This window comes from Polypterus senegalus, chromosome 16 (assembly GCF_016835505.1).
Source record: "Polypterus senegalus isolate Bchr_013 chromosome 16, ASM1683550v1, whole genome shotgun sequence".
Lineage (NCBI taxonomy): Eukaryota > Metazoa > Chordata > Cladistia > Polypteriformes > Polypteridae > Polypterus > Polypterus senegalus.
This window is the reverse complement of record NC_053169.1, coordinates 91776393-91801493: the sequence shown is the minus strand read 5'-3', so window position 1 is coordinate 91801493 and position 25101 is coordinate 91776393. Positions and strand designations below refer to the sequence as shown.

The 25101-nt window shown below is 36.6% G+C and overlaps 1 protein-coding gene across 4 annotated transcripts in view; it reads left to right on the top strand.

The window, feature by feature from the left end:
• Nucleotides 1-25101, top strand: part of sdccag8 (SHH signaling and ciliogenesis regulator sdccag8) — a 186361-nt gene that overhangs the window by 116843 nt on the left and 44417 nt on the right. For all 4 annotated transcript variants that reach the window (XM_039738727.1, XM_039738726.1, XM_039738725.1 and 1 more), the window contains 2 exons: nucleotides 7044-7152; nucleotides 16765-16896. In XM_039738727.1, coding sequence (XP_039594661.1) covers nucleotides 7044-7152; nucleotides 16765-16896 — 241 coding nt within the window. The remainder of the gene's footprint in view (nucleotides 1-7043; nucleotides 7153-16764; nucleotides 16897-25101) is intronic.

Genomic DNA, 25101 nt, shown 5'->3' with positions numbered 1-25101 from the left:
AATGTTAATAGGGATGAAAATTATGCCACGGGAAAAAAAGAAATGAAATTTGCACTGGCAGTGGTAATTTAAATGATCATGCTAATGCTGGAGAATAGCACTCCATTCTCTCTTTATATATGTACTTGATTCCCTGGTAGAGTTCATGCTGAAGGTGAACGGGTGATATTTTCCCAAAACTTTAAAGGACAGGTGCCACATCTGGTGCAAGGGTTGTATCATACCCCAAGCATGGAACAAAAAGCAAATGATATTGTTAGTATGGCAGAAAAGCTTCTGGCTGCCAGAGGACAATGCATGGTCTCTCGTAGTAGGGAGAGATGGCACAATGTTGCCTCTTTACAGGTGGGGTTTGGAAGGACTGACATTAAACCAGCATTGTTGAAACGGGACCTTAATAGCAGCAGAGAAAAAGTCAGCAGGTGAAATGAAGATGTGTGTTTGTGGTACTTAAGGTATTGGCAAGTAGTGAAGCCAGGAGACAGTAATTTCGCACCTGCATATACAGACCCATGCTGGCAGTGAAGTTTTTCTGTTTGTTCTGTTCAGTTGTACTTTTGTGTCTTCAGTTTGTTTATTCTTTTAATTCATTTCCTTTAATTACAGTAAAATACTTTTTCTATATACAGCGTTCTTCTCTGGAAATATTTAGGATATGTGGTATCTGTATAAAAAATATATATATGCAGCATTTATATAGAGATTTTATAAATAAATTAATAAAATAAGCATTATAATAGAACATTTCAACAATGGGCATGTTTTTTCAAGCAGTGGTCTTCCAGGGGTTGGCATTTTCTCCTTTGCATTATGAAGTCTGAAGATGAGGGTCTGGTATTGTAGCTTTGCCTTCTGCTTGCTTAATGGCGCTGCTAAAGTGAAATTAACTTGATGCTGTTTAAAGCTGGTAGGCAGATACCAATAAAAGTGTCTATATGTAATTCAAATGGAGAATTGGCAATATTTACAAGTCTTTGAATATGGCATAACTGGGGATACCAGATGTGCTGGTATGAATATATCAAAAATTGCAGTCCTCTGGGATTATTAATACTGGGATCACAAATATCTTTCCACACTAATAGATGAATTTACTATTATACTGCATTAATACAATCACAATAAATTACTTGAACAATGGAATGCTTGGATGAAGAGTAAGTATTTAAAAGGCCAAAGAGAAAGTGCATGTTTAGTTAGTTAGATTAAGAAAAAGAGTTCCAAACAGTAGAAGCCATTGAGCTTAATGAAAATTTCTCAATAGCCAAAGTTTGTAGATCTCTGCAGAATTGTCTTCTAGGATTATATTGTCACTTTTTAAGTCATTGACAAGATTTTGAGTTGAGCCAGTTTTAATTGACAGGAAGCTAGTTTTTTGGTTCAAGATATTTGCTACCAGGTAAAATAATGGCTGAGAAACATCTAAATTATACAACTTTGTAATTTACCTATTTGCAAGTGGAACCAATATATGTAACAGAACAGCACAGTTAACATAACTACCTTGCTATTTGCAGTTGATATTTTTTTTTGTTTGTTAATAAAGACACAGCAATCAGTATTAAATGTGTAAATGCTTGTGTAATTAAACCTTTTACTACAATAGAAAAGTCAATTTTGCATTATTAGTAATGACTCTACCTTCAGGCAAAGAGCTGAGAAAAGCCATCCAATTGATTGATTTTTTTTTTTTAGTTGCATGTTTCGGCTTCTAGTTAAATTTTTTTATTTAATTTTTTAAAATTAAATTTAATATGCTTTGCCATAGGCAATTCATTTTTAAGGAATTTTCTGATTAGCTTTTTTCTTTTTATTTTCTGTGACACAGCTAGTGAAAATCTCTGTTTAATTTGAATAGCATTTTTATGTTTTTACTTTATTGTTAAAACATTAAAATGGTTATTCTTTCATAATCACTGGAAATACATTTTCCTGCATCTTTATGACTGCAGACATAACATGAATGATGTGATTCATTCCATTATCAAATTCAGAAGTTGTATGGACAGAGAATGATGGGCTTGAACTAACAGTTTGAAAGTAACAAGATAACCAACAGCAAGATACCAACAGCCAAGTTCCCTTTCAGGGAAGTCTGATAGAAAGTCCTTTCACAATCAACACTGCAAAGTGCTTCTTGATGTCCATTCATCAAACCTTTGATTGGACCTTATTAGTGTTCAGCATTCCAATAGCCAGTATCTCATAGCCATGTTCCAAATTGACCAATTAAGCCTATAGCAAGATTTATAAAGCTGTTTTCAGTAATTGTAATGTTTCAATGAACACACAGTCAAAAGTAGAACACTTTCAATGCTGCAAGTCCCAGCATGTGCGACATAAAGCTTTTGAAGGTAAGACCGCCATATCTACAATGATACTGCACATGTGGTGTAATGTGATGGTGTTGAGATGTGTTGCTGTCTCTGGACATGGAAAACTTTTCATTATTGAGGGAATGATGAACTCTGCACTTCTTCAGATGAGAATGCCTAGTCTGACTGTGGCCTGAAGCTGAAGTGTAATTAGGTTCTGCAGTAGGACAAATGCAAGTCTACAACATAATGTCTCAGAAAAAGCAAGGTTTGAGTTTTGGAGTAGCCTGGTCAAAGTCCTGACTTAACGCAGTGGCAGAATCTGAAACAAGCAGTTCACGGTTGAAGAGCAACCATTGTGTCTAAATGAAAGTAGTACTGTGAAGACTAATTGTCCACATTTTCTCTCAAATTACAGGAAGTGTTTATTTGTGATTATTTATACTAAAAGTGGTAGACCAAGTATTTAAGTTTTAGGGCAGCTACTTTGAATGAAGAAGGTAATGATTTAAGAGCTGTATTGTGTATTCACTCATTTTTCTCATTTTCATTTTGTCTGACGGTCTGAGGCCATTCAATGTTTAAAATATGTCAAACCTGAAGTAATTAGGAAGTGCAAATGGTTTAGAATTTAAGAATATACAGGGCTGCAAAAAAAAAAAAACACCTTTTATTTATATGTCTCTGACACCAGGCTATATTAATCATTTAAACAATATAATACATATTCAATTTCATTATTAATAAAGTGCTCTATTAATGTAAAAATGTGAATTAGTGATAATTTTCCTTTAAAGTCAAGAAAAACACAATCTCTTTTAAGGCAAATTGTATCTTCAGCCATTACATTTCTCCTCTTAATAACACATGGTCCTCCAGATTTCTTTTATTATAGAACTGATTACAATAAAACATTATAATAATGTTTTTAAATTGTTTGCTTACTTTCTACAGTTAATTTAAAACATTATAGCAAGGGATTAATTTAAACTAAGAAGTATGACCAGGCAGTTAACTTCTGTTCATAAATGACTTCACTTTAGAACTGATTTTAAAATTTCTCCTTTTGACATATAAAATTGTAAATGGCCTAGTACCTCTTCCCTAGCTTATTAAGAAGTATATTTTGTGGTGTATTTTGCAATGTAAATATCTGGTTAACATTCAAACACTAAAACTAGTGATTTATCTGTGTACCAAATTATACAAAACACTTTAGTCTCACTATTTAACTCGGCTGAATCATTGTTTTAGCAAGGCATACTCTTTTTAGACCTCCTAGTAAGGCTTTTTGTATTGCTGCCTTATATTGCCTCTTGATTAATTGTAATAATTATTTTGGTTGTCTATTAGATACTCCTAGGTTGGCCAAGAGTTAAAATCCACAATATGACCCCCTCCTGCAGAGTGTCCTGGGTCTTCTACCAGTGTCCCATACCTGGTACAGTACTGGCTAGAAGCTTCTAGGGCCTGAAACCGCTGGTTAAAGCACCCTAAATGTTTTTTGCCCATCATTTACTTCTGTATTGCCACATTCCTCACTAAAGACCTGCACAGCAATACCTGCCATGTATTTTTTTTATTACTACCCAATCACTGTATGCTTCTACATTCCCATGAAGATGGGAATGTAGAAGCATACATATAAGGACTTCGCTTCTGCTTGTCTTTTTCATCCTGGTAATTTTAGCAAAACTGTTGTTGCTGTACCATTTCTTTGCCCAAACTCACAATTGCCACTGAAGGAGATTCTGAAATACTTGAACTCCTCTCTTTGGGGCAGCTGTCACATTTAACTATCAGTGAAAAAAATCACTGCATGAGGTGGTAATTTTCATCCAGAATGCATCAAAATTGACAACAAACTGCTTTAGTGAACGTTAGATATTACCATTTGATGAGGTCAACAGGATATCATCATCTGCAAACAGCAGATATTCTATTCTCAGGCTGTTAAACTGGATAGTCTCCAAGCCTTAGTGCTTCTTAATTTTCTGTCAATATGAATCATAAGCAATAGTGAAGGTAAAATGCACTGTTGGCAGAATTCCACCCTTGTATTCAATGTGTTGGACTTCATGCTAAGTATGCAGACACTTGGTTTGTAAACACAATTTTTGCTTCATATATACAAGGGCCAAATAGCATGTATCTGCAGCCCTGAAAAGCTATGCCATTATAGCATCTATTCTAGTAATCCACATAGGCTGTCCAGAGAGGTTGAGGGGAGTGATTCTTCTGTAATCGGAGTATTCTGCAGAGAAATAGACTTAACCAACACTGCTGACTCTCCCTCCACTGAGATGTATCCACCTGGTTTAAGAGCTGAAAGCATTCTGGCCACCAGTACACTTATGAGCAACTTTACAATATGTTGCAGTGTAGTGTTTGATATTGTTAGCCCATTAATATGGCATAGAAATCCAATTAACAGCTCACCACTTGGATTCAGATTATGCAGGCCTTCCTCCCATTCAAGTCCCTCAAGGTATTTTGATCATTTTCTGAGTTCACATTGAAGAGTCTCAGTAGGACAACAAGGTCAGTAAGCAATATGTTTTGCATTACATATCCACTGCCTCAAAAAAAGGATGAACACACCAAAGTCATTTAAACATGTGTATATACAAAAAAGTCAAAATTGTCTCGTCTGCATTTTGTCTATCTTGTCTATCATTATTAACTCCTAGTGTATTCCACTTGGCTGTTATCTCTTCTTCTAAACTCCTTCATGAGGTCCAGATCCTTCCCTAATTGCAGTTGCAAAAGACTGGTACATATGTTCAGGTCTATCCAATCCATGCCTTTAACCTTATCGCATTTCAAGTGGTTAGCCTGCCTGGCATTTTTGATTGGCTTCTTCAGGCTAAGATGTTGATTGACGTTATGAGGGTTACCTAGAACTTTTCTGCCAACACATGGCCTAGCTTTAGGAATGGATTTGTTTGTCCCTGTTCTGGGCAAGGCTTTAATATATTTTCTTTAGTAACATGATAGAAGTGAAACTTTAGTATTGATGTTTGTCTGGTGCCTCTTTTTAGATCAACATGCCATGGGTGAAGTTTCCCAGAAACCAAGGCAGTGATTATCACTGAGGCACATAAGCTCGTCCACCATGCAAAGATCACAGTGCCTGAAGGAAAATTGAACTTTTAAAATTAGAATATTACTTGAATTTAGTTGGAAGTGGTGGTGTTATGTGTTCTTCAAAAATCACTGCTGTGCTATTCATAATTTAAAATACTCCTATCTACAGCTGTAGCTTAGAGGAGTTTTTTAATTTCCCTAAAAACTGCAACACTAAATTTCCATCCATTTTCATAACCTTTCTTTTTCTAATAATGAGAGTCAGACCCTACTGTGAAACCATTAGCCTTGGGGAAAGAACCAGTCCTAGAAAGAGTACTGAATCATGGCAGATCATACTGATATTCACTCATATGCAGTTGATTTACAGCATCCATTCAAGCAAACTTTCATGTCTCTGGCATGTCAGAAAAGCATGGGACTTCCAAATAGCTGGTCCAACTTGTTTACTGCAACGCTGATCAAGTTCAGCTTTATATACAATGCAATGGACTCTACTGTGACTTCCATTAAAGTGAAGTGGCTTTGTTAAATTAACTGTAATTAGGTTATGAAGATGTATTTTATGATGGGGTTTTCAGGAAAAGATGTGTTCCTTTTTAAAGCAGTAAAGCCTGTACAACTTTCTTGTTAAAACCTTGCTCAGTGAATTAGAATGTAATCATTATGATGTCAGCTCAAGGTAGTCTGAATTATTTTAGGTTTGTAAGAACTTTCTTTTGAATTAAAAAAATAAATAAATATGTATAACATATAACATGTACACACACTCGCTACCTTGCCCACTTTATTACGTATACCTTGCTAGTGCTGAGTTGGACCCCATTTTGCTTTCAGATCTGCCATAATTTGTGGTGCTGGAAACATTTCTTAGGAATTTTGGTCCTTATTGACATGATAGCATTAAGCAGTTATGCAGATTTGTCAGCTGCACATCTATGCTGTGAATCTTCCATTCCACCACATCCTAATTTTTTTTCTGTCACTTACAAAAAGGAAATTTAATCTACAATATATTCAACCTTTTTCTTTTTTTTTTTTTTACTATTATAAGTAAAGTAAGTAAATTAGCAGGCCAAAGTAACCTTAGAATCTCACTTGTGCAAAAAGGTGAATGCCCTGCAATGGCCCAGTCAAAGCCTTGATCTTAATCTGACTAAGAATTTATAGTAAAATTTGAAAAGCACAGAGCATAAGTGTCATCCAACTAAAATAAGCACCTGGAGCAAATCTCCCTGGAAGAATGAGACAACTTCACTCCTAAACAGTGTGCAAAGCTGAAAGATAAGGACCACAAATACTTTAATGTTGTTATTGCAAAAAGTGGCTGTACAAATTAAAAACAGTTGACTGCAAGCTTCTCTTTTTTGGTAAGAAACTTAACTAATCTAAAAAAGTGTCTGCTTACAAAAAGCTAATTTATACTTTTAGTGTTTTTAAATAAAAATATCACTGAGAACACAATTTCAGTGTAGTAGTTGCTATTTAGTAAAACTTAAGAATTGGGGCGAGTACTTCTATAAGGCAATGCATGTGCCCAGTTTTGAATGGCTTTGTACATATTCCATGAATTACTGTCAAGTACACAAGGATAATTCTTTTTTTTCATGATTTTGAAGCAATTTTTTGTTTTCTTTACAGTTCAAGAATTTGGAGTTATGCTAAAATCTCAAAATGAACTAATAGGAAAACTGAAGACAGAATGTCAAAATCTTGAATCCACACTGGAACGTATAACAGAAAAAAACAGGCAAGTACTGGAAATTTTACATGAATGCCTGTTACTCATAGGCCTTTTGCTCAAGCGATCAGTTGACTGAAAAACAGCAATATAGAAAATGATGGATTTCTTTAAAACAGTAAGTTAAACAGAGATTTATGCAAATTCAAAGTTTTTGATAAATGTTTCTTACAAAGTTGGCCTTTCCACTATTTCACGAAGAATCTAACACAGAAAGTTGTGTTATTAAGATGCTTAGAATTTATTTCCATACAACGCTTTCAAAAAAGTGACTAACCATAGAAATACTGTACTATCGGCACATCTTTTTGATTCGTGATTTGCAAGCAGATTGGACAGGGGCCATGTAGATTGGTAAAACATCAAAAATCAAAGAATGTGAAAAAAAAGTTGGTTTCACGTACAAAATTAATTTAAATCAAAATAAGTTGTAAATGCAAATTGTTAAATTTTGCATATACAATGTGAGCAGTCTTTGGCGCACACCTGCTGCCCTTCACTCATAATTGATTTATCAGTCAGTGGTAGAATCGTATGTGCATACAATGCTCTTTAAAGCAGCCAGGTAAGTGCCAGTGTACTGTGAGTAAATGCATGCAATTCACTGGCCTGGTACTGGCAACAAAGTGTAAATCATCAACAGCAACACTTGTAAAGAAACGACAAACACCACAGAAAGGTTTGGAGTACTACTAAGGCCAGCTCCATGTAATAAAATAAAAAACAAGTCAACAAAATGCACAAACTTAATGATGACCATTCAGGTTGTTATAAATTTAGAGTCTTAATACAAGGGGGTGTTGCTGGTGTAATGAACTGCACACTCCGCTGGATAATTTGGAACAAGGTACACAAAGTTGAAGCCCAGCACCACCTTCTATGCAACCTGTGTTGGACACACTGGAGTCAGTATATGGCAGAATTCCCAGTTATTTATATTGTATTGAGTCTATGATTTTTTTTAAATAAGCCTCTTTTGAGTGCAAATACTGAACAATTTTGCATTAGGTAGGTATGCCAGTGCTAATGTACAGTAGGTAAAGTTAACTAAGTAACATCAACCAGTTTCTGTAGATTTTTGGTCACTCATTAATGCTACAGTCCACCTCACTCCAAAGTGCTAAATTGTGCTGAGATGTAAGGGTCTGTGTAGTATAGGGTGGTCCAGATCTAATTATGCATTTTTCATTACGCTAAAACTTAAAAAAGTTAATTACATAGACAAGTGGAGCATTACATGGAAAAATCAGTGAATTAAGTCAATGTAAGTCCATTTTCATTTATTACAAGATATTTTGAACAATTCTTTTGTCTTGTATTATTTTCCTGCATTGCATTAAAAGTGGCATAATTAGATCTTGACCACCCTGTACACTGGCGCAAAGTGATGTCATTTAGTGCATTTACGTACACACAAACAATTGGGCAAAGGCAAATAACTTGGTTAAGGCAGAAACCTGGTGTCTTAATTCGCATTTACATGCATAAGTAATCTTCTCCTTTATCAAAATGCTCCAATGTCATTGAACTGCAAAGAAGAAGTAAATGTCATCATTGGTCACTATGAATCAGAAAATAAAAATGAAGCCTATGATAGTTTTTTTTTGTGTTTTTTTAAATATGTTTAGTCAAACCGACGCTTTGTTTATAGGTTTCTGTTACCTGATTTCACACAGCACACTTTATTCTGCTTGGTTATGTGATTGAGTCCTGCAAAGGACCAATATACCGTTTAGACATACACTCAGTGCTGCTGGAATCATAACTCACATATTTTTACTTCATTAAGATATGTATTGGCATTAAGTTACTTGTTACTTTAAAAAGTAATCGGGCTACGTAACACACATTTCTTTTGACATTTTGCCCTACTGCTCTCGAGATTGTTTCGCTGAATTTAGCATTGTACATTTAGCTCATCAACACAAATTTAGCAATCTCTAAAATACTGAGATTATTTCAGCCAAGAAAAGGAATAATGTGATTGCACAAACATTTTCCACTGGAAATGTATTTTGTGGGTTCTTTTACCCATGGCTGTTGAAAACATGTGCCAAGCAAATATATGTGAAGGCTGGTAGAGTGCAATGGGAATGCACAGACTACAATATCCTAAACAGTAACCTGATTAAGGGTTTAAATGGCCATGTAATCGGATTATTCTTGGAGAAATCTACCTCTGTTAACCAGGCTTCTCTAATTGGAATAAGAGTTCACATGACATTTTAGAAATCAAGATTTTGTGAATAATCAGGTCATTGAAGCACATGTAAAAGCTCTTACTGTCATATTTTTGGAACTAATTTGAGATTGTATGTGTTATTGTGCATTAACATTTTCACAGTACATTGAAAAGGGGAGAATTTCAGAAATAAATGAATGCTCGTGATCAACAACAATGGCATTTTAATGATGCTCAATTGGTACAGGTTGCGGCAGAAATAACTCCCACATTTCAAAGGGGGATTGAAAAAAAATGCTACTAGGTATCACCAAAAACTTTTTATTTCCCAAATGTAGATATAAAAAAGTTTTTTTACTTTAAGTTTTAAAAATTGTATCGTCCAAATGGTGGCCTTGATGGCCGATACACATTTGGAGCCGTTCTTGGAAGTTTTCCATCACTCTCATTAGCATGTCAGGTGAAATTCCTTCCAATTCTTCTTGAATAGCCTCCTTTAGTTGGTCCAAGGACCGAGAACGATGTTTGAAAACCTCGGCCTTGAGGTACCCCCACAGAAAAAAGTCACAGGGACTTAAATCAGGCGAGCTCGGTGTCCACGGAACTGCCTCGAGTGAGGAGACCACTCAACCCAGGAACATCTCCTGCAAAATTTTGCGCGGACAACGTGCTGTATGGGCCATAGCTCCATCCTGTTGGAACCAGAAATCCTCTAGGTTGTGTTCTTCCCCATACTCTTCAATTTTCAGGTGCAGAAAATTCTCCAACATGTTGCAGTATTGATTGGAATTCACCGTAACTGTGACTAACCCTCTTCAAAAAATTAAGGCCCAATGACACCCTATAGACGACGCAGCACACCAAACGGTCACTTTTGGGCTGTGTAGAGGTCGTGCATGGAGTTCTCGAGGGTTTTCAGCAGCCCAGTAGCGAAAATTTTGTTTGTTCACTGTGCCAGAAAGGTGGAAATGGGCTTCATTGCTACTCCACAGAATGCCAGTGGGAGGCACAGCTGCGACAATCCCATTACAGCAATCCAAACGTCCTCCCCAGTCTGCTGGAGACAATTCCTGACCAATCATAATCTACTATGGGTGTAAATGAAGGTCAGTATGCAAAATTTGCCTCACAGTTCATTCCGAAATCCGAAGAGCTGAGGTATGTTTTTGTGCCGAACGTGTTGGAGACAGCTCAATCGAAGCCCTCACTGCAGCAATGTTTTCGGGTGTTCTCACATTTTTAGGACGTCCGGGTGGTTTTCTCTTCAGTGCAGATCCTGTTGCCCTTGCTCTTTGAACCCACAGCAAAATTGTTTTCCGGTCTGGAACACTTTCATTAGCACGTAAACCGAACTGCGTGCGAAACACCCTCTGCGTCACAGCTACAGATTCGCCATTTTTGAAAAAAGCCTCCACTACAAAACCTTGATGCTCACCCGACCACGGCATGGTGATGACTGAAAACTTTATTATGTACCGTACCTAACAGAACGGACCGCACCCCTCTACCTGCTTTGGGGACCCCAAAGTGATTTTTTGAAATGTGGGAGTTATTTCTGCTGCACTCTGTATTAAGAGGGGCCAAGAAAATTTCCCAGACCATTTTTGTTCCACTACTTTCCTGTATTATTGAGGAAAAACAGACTGGATCCAGGGATTAATGTTGTTTACTCCAAGTTCTGTCTCTGCTATTTGCAAATCACAGCAGACACCAAGGTTCATCAGAGTAGGCCACATTTTTCTGTTTTTCAGTTCTACGGCTTTATTGATCACTTGCACTGAATAGCTTCATCTTCCATTTCTAATCTGATTATACACTCACCTAAAGGATTATTAGGAACACCATACTAATACGGTGTTAGACCCCCTTTCGCCTTCAGAACTGCCTTAATTCTACGTGGCATTGATTCAACAAGGTGCTGAAAGCATTCTTTAGAAATGTTGGCCCATATTGATAGGATAGCATCTTGCAGTTGATGGAGATTTGTGGGATGCACATCCAGGGCATGAAGCTCCCGTTCCACCACATCCCAAAGATGCTCTATTGGGTTGAGATCTGGTGACTGTAGGGGCCATTTTAGTACAGTGAACTCATTGTCATGTTCAAGAAACCAATTTGAAATGATTCGAGCTTTGTGACATGGTGCATTATCCTGCTAGAAGTAGCCATCAGAGGATGGGTACATGGTAGTCATGAAGGGATGGACATGGTCAGAAACAATGCTCAGGTAGCCCGTGGCATTTAAACGATGCCCAATTGGCACTAAGGGGCCTAAAGTGTGCCAAGAAAACATCCCCCACACCATTACACCACCACCACCAGCCTGCACAGTGGTAACAAGGCATGATGGATCCATGTTCTCATTCTGTTTACGCCAAATTCTGACTCTACCATTTGAATGTCTCAACAGAAATCGAGACTCATCAGACCAGGCAACATTTTTCCAGTCGTCAACTGTCCAATTTTGGTGAGCCTGTGCAAATTGTAGCCTCTTTTTCCTATTTGTAGTGGAGATGAGTGGTACCCGGTGGGGTCTTCTGCTGTTGTAGCCCATTCACCTCAAGGTTGTGCGTGTTGTGGCTTCACAAATGCTTTGCTGCATACCTCGGTTGTAACGAGTGGTTATTTCAGTCAAAGTTTCTCTTCTATCAGCTTGAATCAGTCGGCCCATTCTCCTCTGACCTCTAGCATCAACAAGGCATTTTCGCCCACAGGACTGCCACATACTGGATGTTTTTCCATTTTCACACCATTCTTTGTAAACCCTAAAAATGGTTGTGCGTAAAAATCCCAGTAACTGAGCAGATTGTGAAATACTCAGACCGGCCCGTCTGGCACCAACAACCATGCCACGCTCCAAATTGCTTAAATCGCCTTTCTTTCCCATTCTGACATTCAGTTTGGAGTTCAGGAGATTGTCTTGACCAGGACCACACCCCTAAATGCATTAAAGCAACTGCCATGTGATTGGTTGATTAGATAATTGTATTAATGAGAAATTGAACAGGTGTTCCTAATAATCCTTTAGGTGAGTGTAGTTGAACACGGCATAGTCTTCTGCTGTCTGTCCACTTTATTGTCTGATACATTGTGCATTCACAAATTCCCTTCTGCACACCACAGTTTGTAAAGAGTTGTTACTCGAGTGGCCTTACTATTAACTTGAGTGACTCTGGCAATTCTCCATTAAACCCTCATTAATAAGGTATTCTCATCTACAGAACTGCTACTTATTGGATGCTTTTTGTTGTTTTATCATACCATTCTCTGTAAATTCTAGAAACTTTATTTTTTGAAAATCAAACGGGGCACCTGTTCTTCAGATTCTGGAACTACCATGTCTGGCACCAACTTTAATACTACGGTCAAAGTGGCTTAAATCACACATCTACAGTATCTCATCTGTTAATCTTGTCTGCCTGCTATGTAGACTGAGTTTCAGCCACACTACTAGCTTATGAAATAGGATATTTGTGTTTAAAAGCAGCTTTACTTGATAGGATGGCCCCTGAAAACATAGTACAATATTTGCAGTGAGGAAACATATATTTTCTATGTTGATTGGTAAATTAGTTGATTTTATATTTGAGGTTTTATCAATGCTTATTTCATAGTAATCAGTCCAGTGTTTCATTTATTTTTATTTTTTTTTTATTAAATTCATTTAGTTTCAGGTAATTCTTGTCATCTTTTTTTTTTCTTCTTTATGTAATGTGGTGTGATCTTATCAGTGTTTTTTAAACTATATTCTTTATAAAGTTTCTTTATGAAGTTTTAGAATTTTATTCTGATATCCCTTTGTTTTACTAAATATTAATAGTGCTTATTTTAAATATCAAACAAAGGTAGCTTCATGCAAACTCATCAATAGAAGGCTTCAAACTTAATTTTTAAATTCCTTTAAAATGTGCTTTGTTATGTGGTTTAACACTAGAATTACCAGAGCCTACGAAAAAACTCGTAATTCCGTCCCACCTTAAACTGCTTCTTAAATCCCTTCACACCTCTCCGCCAGCGTCCTTTGTTCTCTAAATGTGCTGATAAAGAGAAGCTCGGAGCAGCCGGCTATTCCATCCCCCACCAATTTAGAACGTGCACGAACTTCTCTCAGCTCATGCCTTGATTGAGTATCTGGGAGTGAAGTGGAGTTTTAGAGTGGAAATAATAGATCGTTGTTTGGAACACACGCATTTCATGTCTGTTCCGTTTCTACAGTAATCTGTGTCAACACATTGTTAAAACAGAAACTTTTTTATATTCTAGTAGTAGATGACAAAATGTAGGCATAAACTATATAATGTATGAAGCCTGAAGTCCAAATAGCAAAGAAACATTTTCACAAGAATAACACAATTGCACTTTTATTCAAACATATAACTGCAGAAAGAAAAAGCCGCCTTAACATGCGACATTGACACCAGTTTACTATAACTGACTCCGTGGTTCAATAGATACAGCCCCCGCTTGGGAATCAATCCTGCGCTCCTCCCTTTTGAGAAGTAAACTGTTCTTAGTCTTACTGTTTTAGTATAAAAACATACATTTGATTTCAGTCTGTAACACTTTTCACTCTCTCAGTCGCGTTCAGAATCAATCCATACAACCCCATCTGACACGGCTGTTTTCACTAAAGACGCGCTATAGCTCTGCAGTGTACCACGATGCATACTAACGCCCCCCGGTTCTGACACACAAACGCTGGCGAAGCTGCCTTCTTCATATCTCACCGTCACTTGCTTTTCGTTTTATTGAGTGTTCCTGCCAGTCCCCGCATGTTGCTGTATGCTTTTTCTTTTGCACCCCAGGACATGCAGAAGAAAGAATGGTAAAGACCAGTAACTTCGGCGCTATATGCAATCATCAGACACTCCCCATCTGCCCGTGTCGTTCAAACACAGGAACATATATTGGTGTAAAAGTATAACAAAACTGCACTTTTATTCAAGTGCACTTTTTCCATCGCCTTTTCCTGTAAGAAGCAATGTACACACTTCTCTCTATGCTGTGGTTTCTATTACACACCTGAAAGAAAGACAATATATGTGAAAATATAATCGCACTAATGCAATATTATTTGAAAACGAACAGCGTCAGATCGATGCATACTAACGCCCCCCCCGGTTCTGACACACAAACGCTGGCGAAGCTGCCTTCTTCATATCTCACCGTCACTTGCTTTTCTTTTTATTCAGTTTTATTGAGTGTTCCTGCCAGTCCCCGCATGTTGCTGTATGCTTTTTCTTTTGCACCCCAGGACATGCAGAAGAAAGAATGGTAAAGACCAACTTCGGCGCTATATGCAATCATCAGACACTCCCCATCTGCCCGTGTCGTTCAAACACAGGAACATATATTGGTGTAAAAGTATAACAAAAGTGCACTTTTATTCAAGTGCACTTTTTCCATCGCCTTTTTCTGTAAGAAGCAGTGTACACACTTCTCTCTATGCTGTGGTTTCTATTACACACCTGAAAGAAAGAGACAATACATATGAACATATCCAGCATACAGCAACATGCGGGGACTGGGGGAGGCGTTAGTATGCATCGTGGTACAGCACAGAGCTATAGCGCGTCTGTATTCTGTTTCTTTTGTACTCCAGAGGAGAGAATAGTAAAGAGCAGTAAGTTCGGCGCTATATGCAATCATCAGACACTCTCCATCTGCCCGTTGTTTTGTTATACTTTTCAATACTTTTTATACTGCTCAAACGGGCATGCTCAAAAAATACACGTGTAATGCCACGAAAAGTGCACGCAGACACTTCATTTCGCAAACAAAACAAGTGCACTTTTATTCAAAACTACCTGTATAACCGAAGAAAAAAGAAAGCAAGATACAGTAGGCGATTGATACGACATCTTGCATGGTGCAATGCTAAGAAGTGAAGATTTTCATTCCGTGCTATATAAAATCATCACATTCAAATATTAACAGTTCCCACACACCCAAGGACCGTCCTTCCTACATTTACGACACGTGTACTTGTTGCCGTGTACACACCTCTCTGTGCTATGGTTTCTATTACACTGAATGAGCACCTGACACTGTACTTTCTTCCCTGGGGGAAGGTCCCGCATCAGAGAATTTCCAGTTCCTGCATAAATTCATACCCGATCTGACGCTGTTCGTTTTCAAATAATATTGCATTAGTGCGATTATATTTTCACATATATTGTCTTTCTTTCAGGTGTGTAATAGAAACCACAGCATAGAGAGAAGTGTGTACATTGCTTCTTACAGGAAAAGGCGATGGAAAAAGTGCACTTGAATAAAAGTGCACTTTTGTTATACTTTTACACCAATATATGTTCCTGTGTTTGAACGACACGGGCAGATGGGGAGTGTCTGATGATTGCATATAGCGCCGAAGTTACTGGTCTTTACCATTCTTTCTTCTGCATGTCCTGGGGTGCAAAAGAAAAAGCATACAGCAACATGCGGGGACTGGCAGGAACACTCAATAAAACGAAAAGCAAGTGACGGTGAGATATGAAGAAGGCAGCTTCGCCAGCGTTTGTGTGTCAGAACCGGGGGCGTTAGTATGCATCGTGGTACACTGCAGAGCTATAGCGCGTCTTTAGTGAAAACAGCCGTGTCAGATGGGGTTGTATGGATTGATTCTGAACGCGATTGAGAGAGTGAAAAGTGAATAAAAAAAAAAAAGCTAACCTTTAAAAAGATCATAAATTGCACCGGCTGTTACAGACTGAAATCAAATGTATGTTTTTATACTAAAACAGTAAGACTAAGAACAGTTTAATTCTCAAAGGGAGGAGCGCAGGATCGAACCCGTGACCCCTTGATTCCCAAGCGGGCGCTGTATCTATTGAACCACGGAGTCAGTTATAGTAAACTGATGTCAATGTCGCATTTTAAGGCGGCTTTTTCTTTCTGCAGTTATATGTTTGAATAAAAGTGCAATTGTGTTATTCTTGTGAAAATGTTTCTTTGCTATTTGGACTTCAGGCTTCATACATTATATAGTTTATGCCTACATTTTGTCATCTACTACTAGAATATAAAAAAAGTTTCTGTTTTAACAATGTGTTGACACAGATTACTGTAGAAACGGAACAGACATGAAATGCGTGTGTTCCAAACAACGATCTATTATTTCACTCTAAAACTCCACTTCACTCCCAGATACTCAATCAAGGCATGAGCTGAGAGAAGTTCGTGCACGTTCTAAATTGGTGGGGGATGGAATAGCCGGCTTCTCTTTATCAGCACATTTAGAAGACAAAGGGCGCTGGCGGAGAGGTGTGAAGGGATTTAAGAAGCAGTTTAAGGTGGGACGGAATTACGAGTTTTTTCGTAGGCTCTGGTAATTCTAGTGTTAAATGGCATAGCAAACACTAAATCTCTATTGTATGGAGAAATGCTTGGTTTTTTTTTTTTTTAAGTAAGGTTTTCATTCTTTTTATTACAATATTTAGGTTAGAAATTGATAAGCTTTCACAGGAAAGCAAAAATCTTAAAGCGGCTCTTGGGAGATGCCAGAAGGACAAAGACGAAATGGAAGAGCAGTGTATTCAGCATGGAAAAATGCACGAAAGAATGAAGAAAAGGTATGTTTCATGACTGAGTTCAGTTCAGCTAAATGCATCATATACTGCAGTTTTATTGAAGGACAGCTGGTCATCCATCACCATCCAAAGGCTTTATATTAATTGGTTGCTTGCATGCAAGTTTTCTCTTGCCCCACCTCATCCTCCTCTAACACATTGTTTTTAGTTATATTAGAATTATTTAGAATTAGTAAATATCAACCATCAATAAAATCAGGCACATGCAAAGAGTTTGAAAGAAGCAGATGGTCAATTAAGGTTAACAGGACATGCAAGGTGCAAAAGAGAATTCATAATGGGATTAATAAATTATAGGTTTGATACTTAGATTCTACAGCGCTTGAATTGCAGATATTGTTTTTATTATTTAAAAATCCCTCAATATAGGTAAAACCATGTTGCTGTTTCAGTGCAGTAAAAGGCTTTTAATTGCCATATTTTTCCCAATCTGAATTATTTGAGAAATAAAAATACAGTATATAGTGTATCCTCTTAGAGAGAACAATGATGTGAGGGTCATGATCAGTCAGCTCTCATTTGTAATCACTTTAACTTGCCTTATGCATTGGATCTGGTGATTTACAAATGATCACATAATCAACTGCTTAACCTTGATGGAGGAATGAAGACATTGGATTCATTTGACTTTGATGAAAATGGCTACACTTAACAAGATGCCGCAGGTGCTGCCAATCAATAAGGTAAACAAAACATCACATGCTCTATTGTGGCCTCACGTTAGGTGGAATTTCAGGATATAAAAAATATATATAAAAGGAAATATGAGTGGAGAAAATAGTCACAAAAACTCCAAATTCAGTGTTAATTATGGTATGGTCTGACCAAAAGAATATTTGCTCTGTGATAATTTGTCCACAGGTCAAATCTATTTGATGACTACTGATATATGTTATTGGCAACAAGCCTGATGTGGTCTGCTGTGTATCCTAACATGTAATATGGATTCTTTTCTTTTCCTTTTCTTTACATACTATGATGGACGTTCAAAAAGTTTCTGTTTTTTAAGAATTTTAACAACAAATTACATGACTTTTCTACATAGTCAACTTTGTTGGTGATGCAATTTTCCTAGCGTCATACCAACTTTTTAATACCCAATCACTACTCCTCCCACCTTCACTGTTTCCAAAGTAAATATAAAAGTGTGGAAACATTTTGAACATCCCTCTTACTTAAATCCTAATACTTTTGTCTGGTAATATTTTGTAATACTGACTGTTTTCAGCATTCCAGTCCTACACTGGCTCTGCCGCATTCTACTTTCAATTAAATCAACAACAACAACATTTAATTCTTTAGCACAGTTTCATATAAGCGATATAGCTCAAAATGCTTTACAAGATTACACCTTGTCGTGGTTCTGCTTTCTCTACAGTTCCTGTTGATCTTTCTGGCACATCCATTAATTCCTTTATTTCTTCTTACATTTGAGTCTCTTGTTCTTTAACCCACTGATTTAATCTTTATTACCGCCTTGCTTTAAGCTTTTCTGTTGATGTTATCCATTTCTTATAATTTTACTTTTTTCTCACTCAGGATAGTACAATAATGTGTATTTACTGGTTTAGAGTAGGTGTTTCTTTATGTCTGTTCAATTTTCTAGATTACTATACCATACTCTAAATAGATAGATAATAAATAAAGGTGAATAAATAGATAGTAATAAATTGAAAGAGATAGTAATAAATAGATAATTTAGTAGCCGTCCATCAACTAATAATGATAAACAAAAGTGAAAAAAGTTTAACAAATTTACTGCATATCAATAAGCTACCAGTTACCTTTATCACCCTAACGCTGCACATCTTCCCCAGCTCAGTCCCTCTGTTTAGCCAATCGGTACAGGTCCTTTTCTCCCTCCTTAATGTCCAGCCTCTCATACAACTCATTATACACCTTTTCTTTAGCCTTCGCCACCTCTCTTTTTCTTAAAGTTCGTATTCACCAGAGTCAAGTCCATCATTTTCGCAAAATCCACTATCATCTGAGTTTCTTCATTGACACCATACATACTCATCACCTCCTCATCCCTTTTGTCCTTCACCAACATTGCCATTGACATACACTTCAATCACTACTCTCTCTGCCTTGGGTACACTCTCCATCACTTCATCCAACTCACTCCAGAAATCTTCTTTCTCAATTGCACACCAAACTTGCAGAGCATATACACTAACGACATTCATCATCACACCTTCAATTTCCAGGTTCATAATCATCAATTTGTTTTACGCTCTTCACCAGAACACTCTTGACATACTGTTTCTTCAGGATAACCCCTACCCCATTTCTCCCATCCACACCATGGTAGAATAATTAGAACTTGCCTCCGATACACCTAGCCTTACTTGTCTTCCATCTGGTCTCTTGCATGCACAATATATCAACCTTCCTTCTCTCCATCATATCAGCTAACTCTCTCCCTTTACCAATAATACTGCAAACATTTAAAGCTTCTACCCGCACTTCCATTCTCTTTACCTTCCTGTTCTACTCCTGTCTCTGGACACGCCTTCCCCCCTTCTTTTTCTTCTTCATCCAGCAGTAGCCTAATTTCTACCCGCACCTTATTAGCCAACAGTAGTGGTGGCGGCTGTTGTTAACCCAGTCTTTGACCGATCTGGTATAGAAATCTGTATTGTTGTCATATTGATCTGGCAAAATTTTTTGCCGGATGCCCTTCTTATTGTATTCCTCCCCATTTGTCCAGGCTTGGGACCGGCAGAAAAAAAACACTCTGGTTTTGAGCTTTTAGAAAGCCTGGAATCATTTTTGTCTTTCGTATGTTGTTTTATTTTTCTCCCACAGTATTACCTTGGCTTGTCATCTTGTCTTAGTTCTTTACAGCCATAAACACTCTGAAGAAATGATTTGTATTATCTTTTTGATTCCATAATTGTTAAATATTATACTTTTCTGAATATCTTTAATTATATTTTCAAATGATATGGTACAGTTGTATTTAAACATCCATACTTTTAATCTTCATAAAAATACATGTCCCTCTGTTGACCTAGTATTTCTGTTTGATTGTTCACCTCACACAACTGATGTACTGAAGTATGTGTATATTCAGTTTTTCGTTGTCGTTACTCTATCACCCGTTTCTTGCTCACTGTTATCTTTAAATAAAAGAATAAAAAAAAAACTCGTAGTATACCAAACAGCGAGAAGGCAAGAACCCTTATCTGGTTAAAAGGCTATGAGGTGCTCAGTAGTGTTGATTTCCTAGTACATCCTACAGATAATCGATAAAAAGGGAGTGGATCACCCAATTACGCAAATTACCCCCACATATAAAACCAAAATCTAAAAGCCAGAATTTACTTTTTTATTATTTTCTAGATTCCCTACTTAGTATTCTAATGTGTCTCAAGCTTATTTGGATGTTCATTGATCATATTCTACAGTAATCCCTCGCTATATCACGCTTTGACTTTCGCGGCTTCACTCTATCATGTAAGCATATGTAAATATATAACACAGATTTTTCGCTGCTTTGCAGGTTTCTGTGGACAATGGATCTTTTTACTTCTGGTACATGCTTCCTCAGTTGGTTTGCACAGTTGATTTCATACAAGGGACGCTATTGGCGGATGGCTGAGAAGCTACCCAATCAGAGCATACAGTTTAGTTCCTGTATGCTGATTGGCTCAGTGATGGAGCACTGAATTCGATTGAGCTGCGTTAACCAGGAAGTTTCATCTCGCTCACTCAGCATCAACGTGTTTCGCTGTGTAAAGAGTTAACTTTTGTGCTCTTTTGTGTTTATCTTTGTGCATAGTCACACCCTTCATTATGGCTTCAAAATGATCTGTCTATCGTAATGGCTGTAACATATGTGATATCGGAGACGCTTGATATCTTTAAATTAATATTTAGGTTTTACTGTATATAAACAGTGTGCTTACATAATTTCAACAAATCTTACATAATATCTAAGAGAATACAAAGTGTTTATGCTGTATGACTGTGCGGGAAATGATTATAATAGTGTGGGAGAGTTTATAAGGGCTTAAAATATATAAAAATAACCATATGAACATATGGTTTTTACTTTACGGATTTTCACCTTTCGCGGGGGGTTCTGGAACACAACCCCCGCGATAAAGGAGGGATCACTGTATTTCTGAAATGTAAAAATTTTTCTATTTTCTGTTATCTTTACATTGAAATCCTGTAACCTTTTATTTCTTTCTTACAACTGAGTCAAATGCTTTACAAAAATCGACAAAGGCTGTAAAGCAACTGGTTTCACCAAACTTGAGAAACTTAAGAAATCATATTCCTTTCTCTCTCCAGAATATATCTGGATTAATTGCTCCTTGCTTAATTCATGGTGTACTTGTTGTCTTCTTTGGTCATGTCCAATAGTTTTGGTCTGGTACCGTTTTCTTTGTTACTGGGATTTGGAACAGTTTGCTCTTCAGTTTGAAATGTATGTTTTAATTTACTTTTTCATACTTTTTCTAATATTCACCTCGGTGCTTTCAATTATTTGTTTTACTAACAAATGAAATGAGCCTACAATGAAATGGTCCAATTTGTTTTGTAGTATTTTTCTTAGTAGCCTCGTTCTTTTGCTGTCTTTGTAAAGAAATTTCATCAAAATGTGTCAACATTTTTGGAAAGAAAAATTACACTTTTTTTAGGCTGTACATTTCACTTATATTTTTTTTACCAAGTTAAACCTTTTATAGTATTCTTTTTAGTTGACCTTAGACAGTGTGGACGCTGAAGTCGATAACAACGGGAAAACAAACACCAATTTAAATTAAAAGCAATTTCTTTATTCTTCGTGAGTTAGAGAGACTACAGCTGCAGGTTAGAAAATTAACCTCCAATACTTGTTCTGCTTTCTCAAAAATGACTTCTATAACTTACATGTGGGTTAACACTAATTATATTCACTCTTCTCTTGCCCCTTGTAAATTCAAAGTGATTTTATTACTGTAGTTTTCATTCCATTCAGTTCACATTATCATTTGCCATACTCATCCTTTTTTTTTTCTGTCCACTTTTTTTCCAACCATATATGAGCCAACACCTGACATTTTTTTGTCTTCTCTCACTGTCATCAGAATCTTAAACCTTTACTTGTTGTTGAAGAAAAGTGTTTGACTTGCTGACTTGGTCAGACCAGGTCTGAAGGCCACGAAGCAGTTCCTAGTCTGGACTCTTGACTTTGCCTTGTGGGGGACTCCACCTTCTACTTAAACAGAAGGTTGAGAAGCAATCCAATTACATTATATGTAAGAATAACACAGCAGGAGTTTTGGAAACAAAAAGTAGATGAATGAATATAATTTTTGTTACTACAAGCTGTCATACATCAAATTTGTAAAAAAAAAGCCCTTCTTATTTTTTTTTCTTACCTATGCTTAACTTATGCAAAAATCAGACTCTCCAAAACTGAAATGGGCCTTACATAAGTGAGTATTACTTTGAAGGCAGACAGTCCATGAAGTACAATCTTTGTTAGCCATTCCTTTGAAAATTTTACCAATAATATAATTCTTCTTACTTGACTAATTCTGTGATCCCGTTACATATGAATATAGAACCATCCATTATTCAACCCACTATATCCTAACACAGGGTCATGGGGGTCCTCTTTAAATATTTTTTTAAAACATTTTTTACTGCCCAAAGATCTGTTACTGATGCACAGGAGCATGAATTAGGCAGTTGTTTCGGTTTGCTGCTTGTTTTCACATTTTTCATATAGAAAAATTATTTTCATTTTTGTTATATGTTTATGATCTGTTATGTTTTTTTATTTGTATGATAACACATTATACTTGTTCTTTTATTGTAAAATCCTTTAATAATTTGCACATACTGTAGGCATGTTTTATCAGTATTTAATTATTTAAACTAAAATAAAATCCATTCTTAATTAACTCTTTCATATATGGGGTCAAAACATTTTTAGTCACATTACAAAAATGTCTCTTAGTAGCTGAAACATTGCACTTTTTGTTGAAACTGTGCTTTCTAAACTAACTAATAGCATATGAGCAAAATCATTGAACCTCTGTATGCAACACCAAACAGATTTGTCCACCACGGTACATTTTGATTCTACCATGTGTATGTGTAACTGTATCTCAGTACTTGTTAAAAGCTACTTTTAACAGCAGACATTGTACTTTTCAGATTTTAGCACTACATGCTGTTTAACACCCACTTGAAAAATGCCGCCTTAAACTGCTCATTTAAAACGGCAATAGCTAGTGCTGAATAAATAAATTAATTAATTCATTAATTTATTAACCCACCAAAAAATAATTAAATAAATAAAACAACATTTTGAGTTACATCTGCCATAGCCATAGAATTTATCTGTGACAGAAAATGTTATGCAGGGACAGCACACATTCTAATAATGATTTCATCTCAATCTGTTTATTAAATCCCCAGACTCTTGGCAGTAACATTCCAGAAAATGTATCATTATTTTTTTGTCTCGTTTTGAAAATAAAATATGGGAAGGGAGTGAAGGAAAATAAAATCATTGTAATTCAAGTCCACTTAGGGTCATTGGATAAGGCCTTGCATTTTTTCCAAAGTTTGTTGTCAAAGTGAATGGGAGCTACAGCAGAAGAAGACTGCTTTATATATTTTTATATGTGCATCCATCCTGGGTTGTTAATGACTGATAAGTATGAAGTTCCTTAAATATTAGAACATTACATACTTTTCTATGAAATGTTTTGTTCTGGTTGGTAACCGGATGTAACTTCACTAAGATTTTTGAATTTGTTTATTAATTTGTGGATTTAATAATTATTTAATTGATTTGTTGTCTGTTCTTTCTCTCTATCCATCGGTTTTCTAAATTCACCTTTTCTTTTAATTAGTTATGAGTATTTAGGGTATATTAAGACTTGCAGAATTAAATACCAATTAGTAGAGTTTCATTATAAGCTATAATAAAAAGTATTTGTTTTGAAAAATAGTTTATTGATGACTGGTTTAACTTTTTTTTATTACACTGCAAACTATAAAAATGTGATGATATTACACATTCAACAAAAGATGTTTAACATATGACCACTAGAAATGCTGTATGTTTCTGTTTTTGCATAGTAATGTACAGTAAATGGCAATGTCATCTGTCATAGCCATTTGAAAAATGTCTAGGAATCCTGTCCGGTCTAATATATAACGCACCTTGATGATTTAGCTGTAATAGCCACAAACTTAGTAGCATTAGATACTGTTTTCCTGAAATTACAAGTGTTTCCATGAGAGATTGTTCATAGCAGATTTTTAAAAAGGTAAAGTAAACGGTACCATTTAAAAACTTTGAAGGTATAAAGATTTGAGGCAGAGGAATTCAATTTGAAACTGATTCATCTGAGGTTGTTGTTCACATTGACCATACATTGCCTTGTATGATGTCTTCTAAAGTGGTAAACTGCACTCTGACTTGTTGTAATCTACTGTATACCTCCAAACCAGGGGAATAAAAGTACAGACAAATCTCAAAATAAACCATTGGGAAAGGAAATTCCTGAGGAGAACCAGAGAGACATATATTTAAGTAACCTAGTGATCATTAGTATCTTTGGATAAATAAGACACAATTATTATCAGAAAGATTTCCCAAGGTTGAGTTACTATAGGTTGTACTGCTGAGGACTTGCATAATGAAGCATCTCGGTTTGAAAACCTCCACTGTGGAGAACTGTTAGTACAGAAGCATCACAGTTTGAAGATTCATACTGTCGTGAACTGTCAAAGTGTCAGTAGCAAACCCACAATATCTGGCTCAGGAGCAGCCTCCTTACAGCATGAGCTAAGGAGAGAAATCTATCAGTTTGCCTTACAGAGAATGCTTAAGAACACTGTGAGTGGAGTGCCTCCTGGTGACATCAGCTGAACTCTTTCTCTCTCTCTCAGCCGCCACCTTTTCTGCACAGCGTTACCACTACACTCCACTTTCCACAGTGCAAGTCATATCCTCATCGCTAGGTGAATTACCACAGACTCGCACCACAAAGCATCTCCGTTTGAAGATTTGTAATGTGGAGAACTATCAGTGGTTATTCGTGAACCTGACACTTGCATCATGAGCTAATTGGAGAACTCTGTTAGTCAGCCATGCAGAGACCTCTTCTAAAGTCTTCAAGCAGAGCACTTCCTGGTGTTGCCTGCTGAACTCCCTCTCTCTGTTAG